At 25.2% G+C, this 15,738-nt stretch overlaps 1 protein-coding gene across 1 annotated transcript in view; it reads left to right on the top strand.

The window, feature by feature from the left end:
* Lar (tyrosine-protein phosphatase Lar) overlaps window positions 1–15,738 on the top strand; it is a gene marked incomplete in the record, with an annotated part of 1,210,349 nt that overhangs the window by 1,142,245 nt on the left and 52,366 nt on the right. The window contains 1 exon segment of the mRNA XM_075293564.1: window positions 811–947. Coding sequence (XP_075149679.1) covers window positions 811–947 — 137 coding nt within the window.

The raw sequence follows: 15,738 nt of genomic DNA, 5'->3' as shown, positions 1-15,738 counted from the left end.
TATAGAAAATTGTGTCACAATTTGATTTCTATGGAAAATTTTGCCAAGATTTTATTTCTATAGAAAATTTAGTCAAAATTTTATTTCTATAGAAAATTTTGTCAAAATTTTATTTCTATAGAAAATTTTGTCAAAATTTTATTTCTTTATAAAAAATTGTGTCATATTTTTTTTTTCTATATAGAAAATCTTCTCAAAAAAATCTATATAGAAAATGTTCTCAACTTTTTTCTGTATTCATTCATAAATACAAGGAACTCCGTATTTATCTCCAGCATTTCGAAGACAATCACCAGTGTCATGGTGTTGTGGTTCGAAATCTTGGGACTACAACATCATAATTTGGGGGCTACTGGCAACACTGCTCATTGCAATTTAACTCCGTTTAGCTCATGGAAATTTTTATGATTTACTAAATTAGTAGCGTCCATAAAATAATTCAAAATTCCTTAAAATTTATAATTGTTAACACAAAGGCTCCCCTCTTGAACTCTGTAAGGCGCTAAGGACCACTTTGTTCCTTCTAACTACAAAATTTACTTTATATCTAAAAAATCTTTTTGTTTTTTTTTTTTACAAATACTGTTTAGTTAAAAATTTCTGAAATTAATCTACACTTTCCTTTCTGGGGGATATACCTTCTTTTGAGTGTCCCGAAATAACGGATGATAATCCTTGAAGAAAACAAAGCAATGAGAATAAAATTATAAGAATTAAATAAAACAAAAATTATACAATATTTGTAATACCACATTTATATAAAATTTCTAATAAATATTTTCATTAAAAATTTCATCCCCAAAATTCTAGGCGTATTTCTAATACTGAATCATATACGCTAGATGGTCTATATCCTGATAGTTTATACTATATTTGGCTGGCTGCTCGTTCCCAAAGAGGTGAAGGTGCAACAACCCCACCAATACCCGTCCGTACAAAACAATATGGTAAGCAAAGCAATTTCTTATATTTTTTTATACGAAAAAAAAAGACAGCTTTCACGTTTGTCGTGAATAAAACTTACTATTACTATACTATATTTATAGCGATATATATTTATACATATATACTATATATAAATATACAAAAAAATACATATATAACAAAAAATTTTTGAAACACAATCATACCTCTTATTATCCAATAAGATGCCATAAGGGAAAAAAAGTCTATAATTTTTCCTCAAAACTAATTGGAACAAAAATTTTGTAGCAATGTGTTTTCATACATTTTTAGCATAAGTTTATATAAAAAATATATATATCTACGTTTTTATTTAATAATTTATTTTGTTCTCTAGTTAGAAAACAAAAATCATAAAAATCTTGCATCAACATTTTGAAATTGTTTTTTTTTTCTATTTATTTTATATGAATTCTTTTATATAATGTTGAAGAAAAGAAGTTTGCTTTAAGAGAAATGTTTGTTGTAGAATAGTAAAATATTTAGTATTCTTTGATATTTATATATATCTATAAACAAAAAGTAATTGTATTTATACATATACATAAACTTATTTTATATATAACATTATACACTAAAACATTTTAGGTACACTAGTTTATTTGGGGAAACTACTTAGAGAGCCATTAACAATTCTATGAAGATGAAAACTTATCTATTAATGGTGCATATTTTAACATAAATTATAATTGGACATATGGACTTAATTCGACTATAATATAAAAATAATCTATTTGAATTTTAATTGTTGTTTTATTTTAATTTTCTAACACTGTTTAAAAACAATCCACAAAAAAAATCTAATGCAATTAATTGTGTATCACTTAAGTGATGGTATGAATAAATTAAAATTACAGATTTATTAACACTGTATACGAAAAACTAAACGTCACTTAAAATATTATAAGAATTACTTCTTTATCGATGATGCTTTCTTGAATTCAAGAAAAATTTAAATCAAATATGCAAAAATCCTTCAAATACACAGAAAAAATTTTTCACGAAAATTTTTCCAATTAAAGGTGAGTACTATGTTCGGCTTTTTCACCAAAACACTAAATTAAAAGTACAAATATATTTATGAAGACTATTATATTTTGATCGAGTCTTGTCAAATATTGGGTGGAAAAGATCCAAGGAATTGTTTGCAAATAATTTTATATATCTAAATTAATTAATTAAAAAAAGTAACAGTGAAAACAAGTTGGTTTTCAGCTTGAAAAGTGAACATAGTACTCAGCTTAAGGTGTTAATTGAATTTTAAAGAATATTCAATTAAAAATTTAATTGATTCAACAACTAATTATTTAATCAATCACAAAAATTATAGTATCAATTACAGTTTTAATTGAGGATAAAGAAATACTTGATTAAAAAATTATTTGATTTCATTAGCAAACTTCAATTAATTTTTAATTGATTCCATTAAAAATTTAATTGCTAGCTGATGGCCTTAGCAGCCAATGCTACTTTTCCCTTTTTTATCACACATTTACTGTATGATTAAAATGAACAATAAAGAAATAAATAAATAATTTAATTGCAAAACTCAATTAATTACTTTATTAAAAACGTAGCTATTTTCAATTAATTTCCTAACTGACTGACTGTGATTTTAGTTTGATTTAAAAATTGGTTGTTCGAAATAAAATTTTAATTAAACATTTAAAAAAAAAATATAAATCACTTTTTTAACTGACTTAGTCCTTCGAGTGTGATTAAAAAGTTAACAATTAATTTTGTAATTGAATTTTAAAAATGTTCAATCAATGATTAAAAAGTTAATTGGATCAATTAATTTAATAATTGAAAAAAAAAAACAGTTTCAATCAACTTTTTAATTGGAAATATTTTTGTGATATTTTTTCCATGTATTGCAAACACACAAATATTTTTTTCTGATCAATCAGAATCAATCACGAAATTAATTGATCCAATTAATTTTTTAATTGAAATGTCTTGAATCAAACACAGACAAAATTTCACAATTTTTTTTTTTCAATTAAAGTCTTAATTGAGTTTTAAAAAATATTTAATTAAAAATTTAATTGATTTAACAATTTTTTTATTGAAACACAAGAATTAATAGTATCAATTAATTTTTTAAATGGATCAATTAATTTTTTAATTGGGTTTCAATTAATTTTTTAATTGACTTTCAATTGATTTTTTAATTGATACCATCATTTCTGTGATTGAAGACATTTCAATTAAAAAATTAATTGGATCAATTAATTTCGTGATTAAATCAGAAATAAAAATCTTGTGTGCAGAAAAGGTAGCCTCAATTAAAAAATTAATTGAAAATCAATTAAACAATTAATTAACCGAATTAAAAAATTATTTGATACTATTAATTTTTATACCCTCCACCATAGGATGGGGGGTATATTAACTTTGCATTCCGTTTGTAACACATCGAACTATTGCTCTAAGACCCCATAAAATATATATAGTCTGGGTCGTGGTAAAATTCTGAGTCGATCTGATCATGTCCGTCTGTTGAAATCACGCTAACTTCCGAACGAAACAAGCTATCGACTTGAAACTTTGCACAAGTAGTTGTTAGTGATGTAGGTCGGATGGTATTGCAAATGGGCCATATCGGTCCACTTTTACGTATAGCCCCCATATAAACGGACCCCCAAATTTGGCTTGTAGAGCCTATAAGAGAAGCATATTTCATCCGATCCGGCTGAAATTTGGTACATGGTGTTGGTATATGGTATCTAACATCTATGCAAAAATTGGTCAATATCGGTCGATAATTATATATAGCCCCCATATAAACCGATCCCCCGATTTGGCTTGCGGAGCCTCTAATAGAAGCAAATTTCATCCGATCAGGCTGAAATTTGGTACATGGTGTAAATATATGGTCTCTAACAACCATGCAAAAATTGGTCCACATCGGTCCATAATTATATATAGCCCCCATATAAACCGATCCCCCGATTTGGCTTGCGGAGCCTCTAATAGAAGCAAATTTCATCCGATCCGGCTGAAATTCGGTACATGGTGTAAGTATATGGTCTCTAATGACCATGCAAATATTGGTCCACACCGGTCCATAATTATATATAGCCCCCATATAAACCGATCCCCAGATTTGGCTTGCGGAGCCTCTAAGAGAAGCAAATTTCATCCGAACCGGCTGAAATTTGGTACATTGTGTTAGTATATGATCTCTAATAACCATGCAAAAATTGGTCCACATCGGTCCATAAGTATATATAACCCCCATATAAACCGATCCCACGATATGGCTTGCGGAGCCTACAAGAGAAGCAAATTTCATCCGATCCGGCTAAAATTTGGTACATGGTGTCAGTATATGATCTCTAATGACCATGCAAAAATTGGTCCACATCGGTCCATAATATATATATAGCCCCATATAAACCGATCCCCCGATTTGGCTTGCGGAGCCTCTAAGAGAAGCAAATTTCATCCGATCCGGCTGAAATTTGGTACATGGTGTCAGTATATGGTCTCTAATGACGATGCAAAAATTGGTCCATATCGGTTTATAATTATATATAGCTCCCATATAAACCATTCCCCAGATTTGAACTCCGAAGCCCCTTGGAAGAGCAAAATTCATCCGATTCGGTTGAAATTTGGTACGTGATGTTAGTGTATTGTATCCAACAACCATGCAGGAATTGGTCCATAATTATATATAGCTCCCATATAAACCGATCCCCAGATTTTACCTCTGGTGCCTTATGGAGAAGCAAAATTCATCCGATCTGGTTGAAATTTGGTACCTGGTGGCAGTATATGATATTTAACAACCATGCCAAAAGTGGTCCATCAGTCCATAGTGCATAATCATATATAGCCCCCATATAAACCGATCCAGAGATTTGGTTTTGGAGCCTCTTGGAGGAGCAAATTTCATCCGAGTTAGTTGAAATTTGGTACATTGTGCTAGTATATGGCCGTTAACAACCATGCCTAACTAGGTCCATATCGGTCTATAGTTATATATAGCCCTCACATAAATCGATCCCCAATCACACAAAAATTGGTCCATATGAAGTTCATAATTGTATATAGCCCCACATAAGCGACCCCATATTTCAATTCTAGCTCTCTACGTATCGTGCAAAAAGTCCATATCGATTCGTAATTATTTGTAGACTTACCTATACATAACTTTTTTGTCTACTATATACCACGTATGGACTAACTCACAATTTAGAAAACGATGTTAAGAAGTTTTAAAGATACCACAACCCAAGTAATTCGATTATGGATGGCATTCTTTCGTAGAAGTTTCTACGCAATCCATGGTGGAGGGTACATAAGATTCGGCCTGGCCGAACTTACGGCCGTATATACTTGTTGTGATTGATTTTAGTTTCAATTAAAAAATTTGTCGAATTAATTAAAATTTTAATTTAATATTTTTTTACGACTCAATTAAGATTTTAATTGGAAAAATGTTCGTGATTTTTTTCTATGCAAAATAAGTAAATCTTTTTTTAAATAATCAAGAAATATTATGACACATTTATTTTTTTTATTGTTGCGTAGTTTAAAAGAAAATTTGCAGTTCAACATTTCAAAATGTCAACATCAAGATGGAAGCATTTGTAGTTAAATTTATAACTCTGAACTAGTTTGTAGGAAGTAAGATTTCTCTCCCTATTTTAGTTCATTTATCGAGCATACGCAAATGATTAAAGTAAAAAAAAACTTTCTGAAAATGTAATAACACAAAAAAGAAAATCTGATTCAATCACGAAATTAATTGATCCAATTAATTTTTTAATTGAAATGTCTTCAATTCACAGAAATGATAGTATCAACTAAAGAAATAATTGAGAGCCAGTTAAAGAATTAATTGATCCAATTAAAAATGTAATTGATACTATTAAATTTTGTGATTGATTTTGGTTTCAATTAAAAAATTTGTTGAAACAATTAAATTTTTAATTGAATATTTTTTAAAACTCAATTAAGACTTTAATTGGAAAAATTTTCGTGAAAATTTTTTCTGTGTAATAACACAAAAAAAATCTGATTCAATCACGAAATTAATTGATCCAATTAATTTTTTAATTGAAATGTCTTCAATTCACAGAAATGATAGTAACAACTAAAAAATTAATTGAGAGCCAATTAAAAAATTACTTGATACTAGTAATTTTTGTGATTGATTTTTGTTTCAATTAAAAAAATTTGTTGAATCAATTAAATTTTTAATTGAATATTTTTTAAAACTCAAGACTTTAGCTGGAAAAATTTTCGTGATTTTTTTCTGATAATTCACAAACTAAAAAAGCAATAACTTGCCTTAAGTTCACTTTCTTTGAGTGAAGTTGTATCTTATAAATTTGTCGATATTTAATTGTTTTGTCATTAGTTAAAATTTTCTAAAATTAACCTATAATTTTTTTCCTTTTATTAGACAATAGCAAAAAAATGATGGTTCTTTCCGTAGGCTTTCATTAAAAAAAGGCTTTTCCACCTCCAAAGATTTTGTTTTTATATACATTTTTCCGTGTTGGCTTCAAAATTATTTATTTACTAATAAATAAATATAAATTAAATTATTATTAAACCCAGCCTTTAATCGATGGAATATGTTTTCTCTATGTATCACTCAAAATTATTTTTAAAAATTATTATTTTAAAAATCTTCCAGTACTATTTTAAATTTGACCAAACCTGTGCATACTTTAGGCTAAAACATACATACACATTTCTTAAGTAAAATTTTAAAAATCAAATCGATAAGTCCAGCTAATGTCCAATTTCTAAAAAAAAAGACAACTTCCGAATCCCTAGGGTCTTCCATTAACCTATTAATTGCACTTTATATACAAATATTTTGTGCACTTCACATTCAATATATTTTTCTATTTACGTCACAGCATGCGTGTCCTTAAAACAAAGCACAATAGAGTTATATATATATATTTTTTTAATTTTATCAATATTATTTATAGACGCACCAATCTATACCACAACCACAAATTTACACCTTATAAACACCAAGTTAATATTATTAACAACAAAATGCAATATAAATTAATGGGATTATTATGACACCTTTTACTTATCGATATATTTGTGGTGTATCATTTTGCACCATTCAATGCACCAAGCAAATAAAATAAAAATTTTAATGCACCAGCACCATTTTTTTTTTTTTTTTGTGGAGATCGATAAACATGAACATAAACAATATTCATGATTATTACACATAAATAAATACAAATAAAATAGCACTTTTATTATTCAGAAAAAAAGTCAATAACAGTACTCTGCACCCAATGCAAAAAATACACTACTATGCACATATACACTATATATGATAAATAAATGTACTATATACAATCATAATCAATCATATTCAAAAAAAATTTTTTTTTCTTAATTTTTATATTAATATTCAGTAAAGTTATGGTCAACGGATTAAAAGGAAGTGTAAATAGATTTATTTTTATTTGCTATAAAATATTTTTTTGGGGAACATTTTTATCGTAATTTTTTTCTTTTTCTTTTGTGAATGTCAGTAATACACAACTAAAGTATTTTTTTTTTATCAGTCAACTGACCACCACCAGACCATGCTATCAAAACAAAATTTTTTTTTCATGAAATTTTGCATAATCTAATCGAAAAAAGTCCTCGAAAGATTCAGGAATTTTGTTTGAGGTCTCGAATTGAAGTTCCGCTATTGTCATAGATTATTCCATGTGCACTAAAAGAAAAGTTATTTTTTCTAAGCAATGAAATTTTAGACAAAGAAAATAAAATTTTTTTTAAGCTAAAAAATATTCTGTAAAAGCAAATAATATAGATTTAAGGTAATCGTTAAATTCGTCTTAAATTCGGTTTTACTAACGAATTTTTAATGCCTTGTCCAAAATTTCGTTCCGGAGGAAAGTATTTTTTCAAATGTCACATCATAAGATTTCGCTTACCAGCTAATATCACCTAATTGAGAATTAGCATTGTCGGTAAACCTTTGTCGTTTAAGAGTACAGATTTCGCAGATTTTTTTGCACTGAAAAAAAGAGATTTATTTTCTGGGAAACGAAAGAGTACACGCAAAGAAAAAAAACGTTTGGAAAACGTGTACCGAAAACGTTTTTCTTTGTTAGGGTTTTTTGAATTACTTCAAAAATTTTATACTTTTTTATCTTTTTTCAATAAAAAAATTATTTTTGGACCAAAAACACACTCCATTTCGTTTATATCAAGCACTATTCTTTTAAGACTTTAAGTCTTTAATAAGACACATTTTACAGTTTCATAATAAAAATTTCATAATAAAAATATAGTAGTATGTAATATTGAACATCTTTTCGGAATCTTCCGCACATATCTGGAATATATGGTTAAAAAAAAAAAACTTTTCTGTGGTCGGTCGAGGCAGGAATTGAACTCGCGACCCTTGGTATGCAAGGCGGACGTACTAACCACGGCTCCACGGTGCCCTAATAAGCGTATGTTTTTGTTAAATAAAGTTTCTTTAATAGGCTAGTGGGCGCCGAAAACGATGCTACCTACATAAATATAATTCTTTGACTGTTTGCGTTGCTTGTGCGTTATGCGCTTTACAGACTATAAGTTATTCCGGACGGCATGGCGGTGTTTGTAAGAAATCTTACAGTGTGTCGGATCGATACGACTTGTCGGCCATGACTAAATAATTGGTAAATGTGTTATCGATCCCATAAACATGCAGCAGTATCGATTATGCCTTCGGACTTAACTTATAGTGTGCACAATATATGGGATATGTTCGACACGAGCATTGTCGTCCGGAATAACTGATAGTCTGTAAAGCGCATTAGTGGCTATAGCGATAATTATCTGCTGATGACAATAACAGCTACGTAGCCCAGTGGATAGTGTGTTGGCTTACAAATTGTATGGTCCACGGTTCGATTCTCCAGCCAGGCGAAAGGTAAAATTTAAAAAAATTATAATATCGAATAATTTCTGCTACATTGTTTGTATTACAGAAAAAGGTGCTAAGACCTAAAAAAAAATCGTAGAAGAGAGAGAGAGATGTGAGGGAAAATCCAATTAGCCAGAAAAGATTTTTTTTTTTTGAGTTAATCTTTATGAAATTGTTTTTACATCCTCGAAAAGAACAAACGTTTATCACAAAAATTATATACTTTTCTTCCGAATAAACTTCCTTACAGCGAAAAGCAAATGAGAAACGATTTTTGTTTTTCTAAAATTTCGTTTGGGAGGAAATAATTATTTTTTTTGTTTTGTGTGTGTATACAAAAAAAAAAATTTCCTTTAGATTCTAAACAAAAATGTAAGATCTAATTATCCTGTCTTATCATAAACCGCACCACACAGCCATATATTGAAGATAGACATGCTCCTTTATAACCACTCTTGGGTTGTTTTCCGGACGATAATTTTGCGGGTTAGCATAGCCGCCAAGGTGGTAGTGGACTTGAACAGCCAAGGTGATTTTTCATGGGAATTTTGTGTTAATTATTCAGGCCTTCTTTTCTTTCTTTAATTCAGTTTAGATCCTCATTAATATCACTATAATTTTATCACCATTTCATTCAAAACCACTCCTTGATAATTAAAATTCAGTAGATTAAATTAAATTTTCATTGCACACCTTTCGGCTGTACTAGTGACCCCTGAAAACATTATGATACAAAAGGGGAAATTGTTCACAAATACAGTAATCGATTGGTCATCTCGATTATTTTTTTTAAGATACCGCTCATTTCCGTAATCTTAGCCAGATTTTGGATTAAAACGTATAAAAAATATTACATTACAAATTAATGTAAATAAAACGTGGCACAGTACGATAAAAAGGTTGCACAAGAATGTAAAAAGTATTGCATTTAGTGACACAAAAATATTGCCGTTTGAAAAAAGCAACTAAAGTGGCACAACGGTCCAATTATTGTTATAAATTAATGTCAATAAAAAGTGGCACAGTACGATAAAAAGGACGTTGCACAAGAATGTATAAAGGTATTGCATTTAGTGGCACAAAAGTATTGCTGTTTGAAAAAAGCAACTAAAGTAGCACGACTGTCCAATTGTTCTTGAGCGACTACGGATTTTATTTTTCACACCATTAACTTGTGTCAACAGCTCGATTTTGCCACCAAGTTTTGTATACCATATGAGTTTGACAACAAGGTGCTTCACGATGACCGAAAACATTAGTTTCACGAACTTTAACTATAAGATTTTGACCATATTTATGGCCAGTTTTAATAAGGCGTTGTTACAGCGTAAATCGTGTTATGTTATAATAATGTCGTAGTTCCTTTTTGGCCAACTGTTAAAGAATAAAATATTCAAAGGTGACAGATAACGAAGTACTGATACCTTTATACCTTTAAAACTCCATTCTCACTGATAACTTTGGAATAGGTTGCCAATGTAACATCAATTTTCAACTGATCTTAGATGTCCAAAAATGAGTGTTTCTCATCAACCCTAAAAGTATGCAACAGATATTGCATGAATTGTCAGATGAAGGCGTAGGTCGGCATTATGTTTAGTTTCTCAAAATTTTATTTCTATAGAAAATTTTGTCAAAATTTTATTTGTATAGAAAATTTTGTGAAAATTTTATTTCTATAGAAAATTTTTTCAACATTTTTTTTTCTATAGAAAATTTTGTGAAAATTTTATTTCTATAGAAAATTTTGTCAAAATTTTATTGCTATAGAAGATTTTGTTAAAATTTAAAATTCCATAGAACATTTTGCCAAAATTTTATTTCTATAGAAAATTTTGTCAAAATTTTATTTCTAAAGAAAATTTTTGCAAAATTTTATTTCCATTAAAATTTTGTCAAAAATTTATTTCTATAGAAAATTTTTGCAAAATTTTATTTCTATAAAATTTTCTTTAGAAATAAAAATTTTGTCAAAATTTTATTTCTATTAAAAATTTTATTTCTATTAAAATTTTGTCAAAATTTTATTTCTATAGAAAATTTTTGCAAAATTTTGTTTCTATAGAAAATTTTTTTTCAAAATTTTTATTTCTATAGAATTTTTTTTCAAAAATTTTATTTCTATAGAAAATTTTGTCAAAATTTTATTTCTAAATAAAATTTTCTTAAAATTGTATTTCTATAGAAAATTTTGTCAACATTTTATTTCTATAGGAAATTTTGTCAAAACTTTATTTCTATAGAAAATTTTGTCAAAATTTTTTTTCTAAAGAAAATTTTCTTAAAATTTTATTTCTATAGAAGATTTTGTCAAAATTTTATTTCTATAGAAAATTTTCTCAAAATTTTATTTCTATAGAAAATTTCGTAAAAAAATTTATTTATATAGAAAATTTTGTTAAAATTTCATTTCTATAGAAAATTTTGTCAATTTTTTTTTATATAGAAAAATTTTGTCAAAAAATTTTTTATATAGAAAATTTTGTCAAAATAAAATTTTGTGTTTAAATTTGAAATTGATAGGAGTTAGCCACCGAATATTTCGTATTTGTATATAAAAGTTAGTTTACTTCTATAAATAATCCTGTTACTTTGACCATAACTTACTGTTAAAATTATTTACAGTCAAAGTATGTGATGATGAAATTATTAAAATAATTTCTATAGATTTATGTTTTATTTTCAGTTAATTAAATTTAATTACCTTGCTTCAATTAATGTTACAAATATTCCGCTACAAGAGCTAAAATAACACTCACCTCTTTGGTTTTACATTTTTTTTTTTTTTTTTTGAATACACCACTTTATAATATCCAAATGAAAGGTTATGACTCAACATTATGTATTTTATTATTTTTTTGTCCATTATTTTACAACCTATCACCAATATAAATTTTAATTAATGCATCTGCACTTGTTATTTTCGCCTGTCAGTTAGTGTGATTTTATATTTGTGTCTGATGCTGATGTCTTTCACAAGTTAAATGGATGTTTGTTTTTATTAAAAAATCCATTTATTGTTTGTATTGTACATTTATGTATTTTTTGTCCTTGTTATTTTTATCAATCATATTCATATGGGCTACATAAATATTAGAGTGAATCGTTATAGAGGTAATATCACTTTTCAAGAGGCCATATTACAATTCTATAAAATTTCAATTTAATATAAGTTAATGTATTTTTTTTTTAATTTTAATCTATTTTTATTAAATATTATTTTATTAATTTTTATTTAATTTTCATAATTATTATTAATTTGTTATTTATTATTTTTTGTTATAATAACTGAAACTTTTGATCATCCCTAAAATTATTGAAAATAGCATAATACCAGGCGCTAAATCCATGGCCATATTACAATTCTACAAAATCTCTAAATTATTCCAATTTAATATATTTTATAGAATTATAATTTGAATTTTACTATAATGTATGAAATATTATTTTATAAATTATTATTTAATTGTCATTATTGTTATTAATTTATTTTATATTACTTTTTAATAATTTTAATTTAATTTACTTTTCATCTTCTTTATTTGGTAATTAGTTTTCCAAATGTTAGCGAACAATACAACTTACTTTTAATAAGTTTAATGTATTTTCTTACAATCCACCGATCACGAATATCGGAACATCTCTCATGTTCCTAATCTCACAATACTCGTTTGGTGAAATTTTACATAATCCTTAAAAATTCAAACTTCAAATTTGGCATTATAAGTGTCTTTAGTATGTAGTTCAAATAGGCATTTGGATTTAATAGCCAGCCTATCTCAAATTTTTTATTATATGAAAACTAAATTCTTGCGATTTGCGATCAAGGTTGCCACTCGAGACCAAAATAATCTACCAAAATGTGGAAAAAAATTTATTTCTATAGAAAATTTTGTCAAAATTTTATTTCTATAGAAAATTTTCTCAAAAATTTTATTGTATAGAAAATTTTCTCAAAAGTTTTATTTCTGTAGAAAATTTTGTCAAAATTTTATTTCTATAGAAAATTTTGTCAAAATTTTATTTCTATGGAAAATTTTCTCAAAATGTTATTCGTATAGAAAATTTTGTCAAAATTTTATTTCTATAGAAAATTTTGTCAAGATTTTATTTCTATAGAAAATTTTGTCAACATTTTACTTCTATAGCAAATTTTCTCAAATTTAATTTCTATAGAAAATGTTCTCCAAAATGTTATTTCTATAGAAAAATTTCTCAAAAAATTTAGTTCTATAGAAAATTTTCGCAAAAATTTTATTTCTATAGAAAAATTTCTCAAAAAAGTTAGTTCCACTCGAGACCAAAATAATCTACCAAAATGTGGAAAAAAATTTATTTCTATAGAAAATTTTGTCAAAATTTTATTTCTATAGAAAATTTTGTCAACATTTTACTTCTATAGCAAATTTTCTCAAATTTAATTTCTATAGAAAATGTTCTCCAAAATGTTATTTCTATAGAAAAATTTCTCAAAAAATTTAGTTCTATAGAAAATTTTATTTCTATAGCAAAATTTCTCAAAAAAGTTAGTTCTAAAGAAAATTTTGTCAAAATTTTATTTCTATAGAAAATTTTGTCAAAATTTTATTTGTATCGAAAATTTTGTCAAAATTTTATTTCTATAGAAAATTTTGTCAAAATTTTATTTCTATTGAAAATCTTGTCAAAATTTTATTTCTATAGAAAATTTTGTCAAAATTTTATTTCTATAGAAAATTATATCAAAAATTTTATTTCTATAGAAAATTTTGTCATAATTTTATTTCTGTAGAAAATTTTGTCAAATGTTATTTCTATAGAAAATTTTCTCAAAAAATTTTTTTATAGAGAAAAGTTTCTCAAAAATTTACTGCTATAGAAAATTTTATCAAAAACTTTATTTCTATAGAAAATTTTCTCAAAAATTTTATTTCTATAGAAAATTTTCTCTATACTTTTATTTCTATAGAAAATTTTCTCGAAAACTTTATTTCTATGGAAATTTTCTCAAAAATTTTATTGCTATAGAAAATTTTCTCAAAAATTGTATTTCTATAGAAAATTTTGTCAAAATTTTATTTCTGTAGAAAATTTTGTCAAAATTTTATTTCTATAGAAATTTCTCAAAAAATTAATTTCTATAAATAAATAATAATAAATTTTCTCAAAATTCTATTTCTATAAAAAATTTTCTCAAAAAATTTTATTCTAAAAAAAATTTTCTCAAAAATGTTATTTCTATAGAAAATTTTCTCAAAAATTTTGTTTATATAGAACATTTTCTCAAAAATTTATTTCTACCGAAAATTTTCTTAAAAATTTTATTTTATAGAAAACTTTCTATAGAAAATTTTATCAAAATTTTATTTCTGTAGAAAATTTTATCAAAATTTTATTTCTGTAGAAAATTTTGTCAAAATGTTATTTCTATAGAAAATTTTCTCAAAAAAATAATTTTTATAGAAAATTTTCTCAAAATTTTATTTCTATAAAAAATTTTGCCAAAATTTTATTTCTATAGAAAATTTTGTCAAAATTTTATTTCTATAGAAAATTTTCTCAAAAATTTATTTCTATAGAAAATTTTTTCAAAATTTTATTTTTATAGACAATTTTCTCAAAAAATTTATTTCTATGGAAATTTTCTCAAAAATTTTATTTCTATAGAAAATTTTGTCAAAATGTTATTTCTATAGAAAATTTTTTCAAAAAATTTATTTCTATAGAAAATTTTCTCAAAAATTTTGTTTATATAGAAAATTTTCTCAAAAATTTATTTCTATAGAAAATTTTATCAAAAACTTTATTTCTTTAGAAAATTTTCTCAAAATTTTCTATCGAAAATTTTCTCAAAAATTTTATTTCTATAGAAAATTTTGTCAAAATTGTATTTCTATAGAAAAATTTGTCAGCATTTTATTTCTATGTAACATTTTCTCAAAAATTTTATTTCTACAGAAAATTTTCTCAAAATTTTATTTCTATAGAAAATTTTGTCAAAATTTTATTTTTATAGAAAATGTTGTCAAAATTTTATTTCTGTAGAAAATTTTGTCAAAATTTTATTTATACAGAAAATTTTGTCAGCATTTTCTTTCTATGGAACATTTTCTCGAAAATTTTATTTCTATAGAAAATTTTGGCAAAGTGTTATTTCTATAGAAATTTTTTTCAAAAAATTAATTTCTGTAGAAAATTTTCTCAAAAAATTAATTTCTATAAATAAATAATAATAAATTTTCTCAAAAATTTTGTTTATATAGAAAATTTTCTCAAAATTCTATTTCTATAAAAAATTTTGGAACATTTTCTGGAAAATTTTATTTCTATAGAAAATTTTGGCAAAGTGTTATTTCTATAGAAAATTTTGGCAAAGTGTTATTTCTATAGAAATTTTTTTCAAAAAATTAATTTCTGTAGAAAATTTTCTCAAAAAATTAATTTCTATAAATAACTAATAATAAATTTTCTCAAAAATTTTGTTTATATAGAAAATTTTCTCAAAATTCTATTTCTATAAAAAATTTTCTCAAAAAATTTAATTCAAAAAAAAAATTTCTCAAAAATGTTATTTCTATAGAAAGTTTTCTCAAAAATTTTGTTTATATAGAACATTTTCTCAAAAATTTATTTCTACAGAAAATTTTCTTAAAAATTTTATTGTATAGAAAATTTTCTCAAAATTATTTTCTATAGAAAATTTTGTCTACATTTTATTGTGTAGAAAATTTTCTCAAAAATTTTATTTCTATAGAAAATTTTGTCAAAATTTTATTTCTATAGAAAATTTTGTCAAAATTTTATTTCTGTACAAAATTTTCTCAATATTTTGTTTCTATAGAAAATTTCGTCAAAATTTTATTTCTATAGAA

The sequence above is a fragment of the Haematobia irritans genome, chromosome 2 (assembly GCF_050003625.1).
Source record: "Haematobia irritans isolate KBUSLIRL chromosome 2, ASM5000362v1, whole genome shotgun sequence".
Lineage (NCBI taxonomy): Eukaryota > Metazoa > Arthropoda > Insecta > Diptera > Muscidae > Haematobia > Haematobia irritans.
Note: the sequence above shows the minus strand (reverse complement) of the source record. Positions and strands in the feature narration are given on the sequence as shown.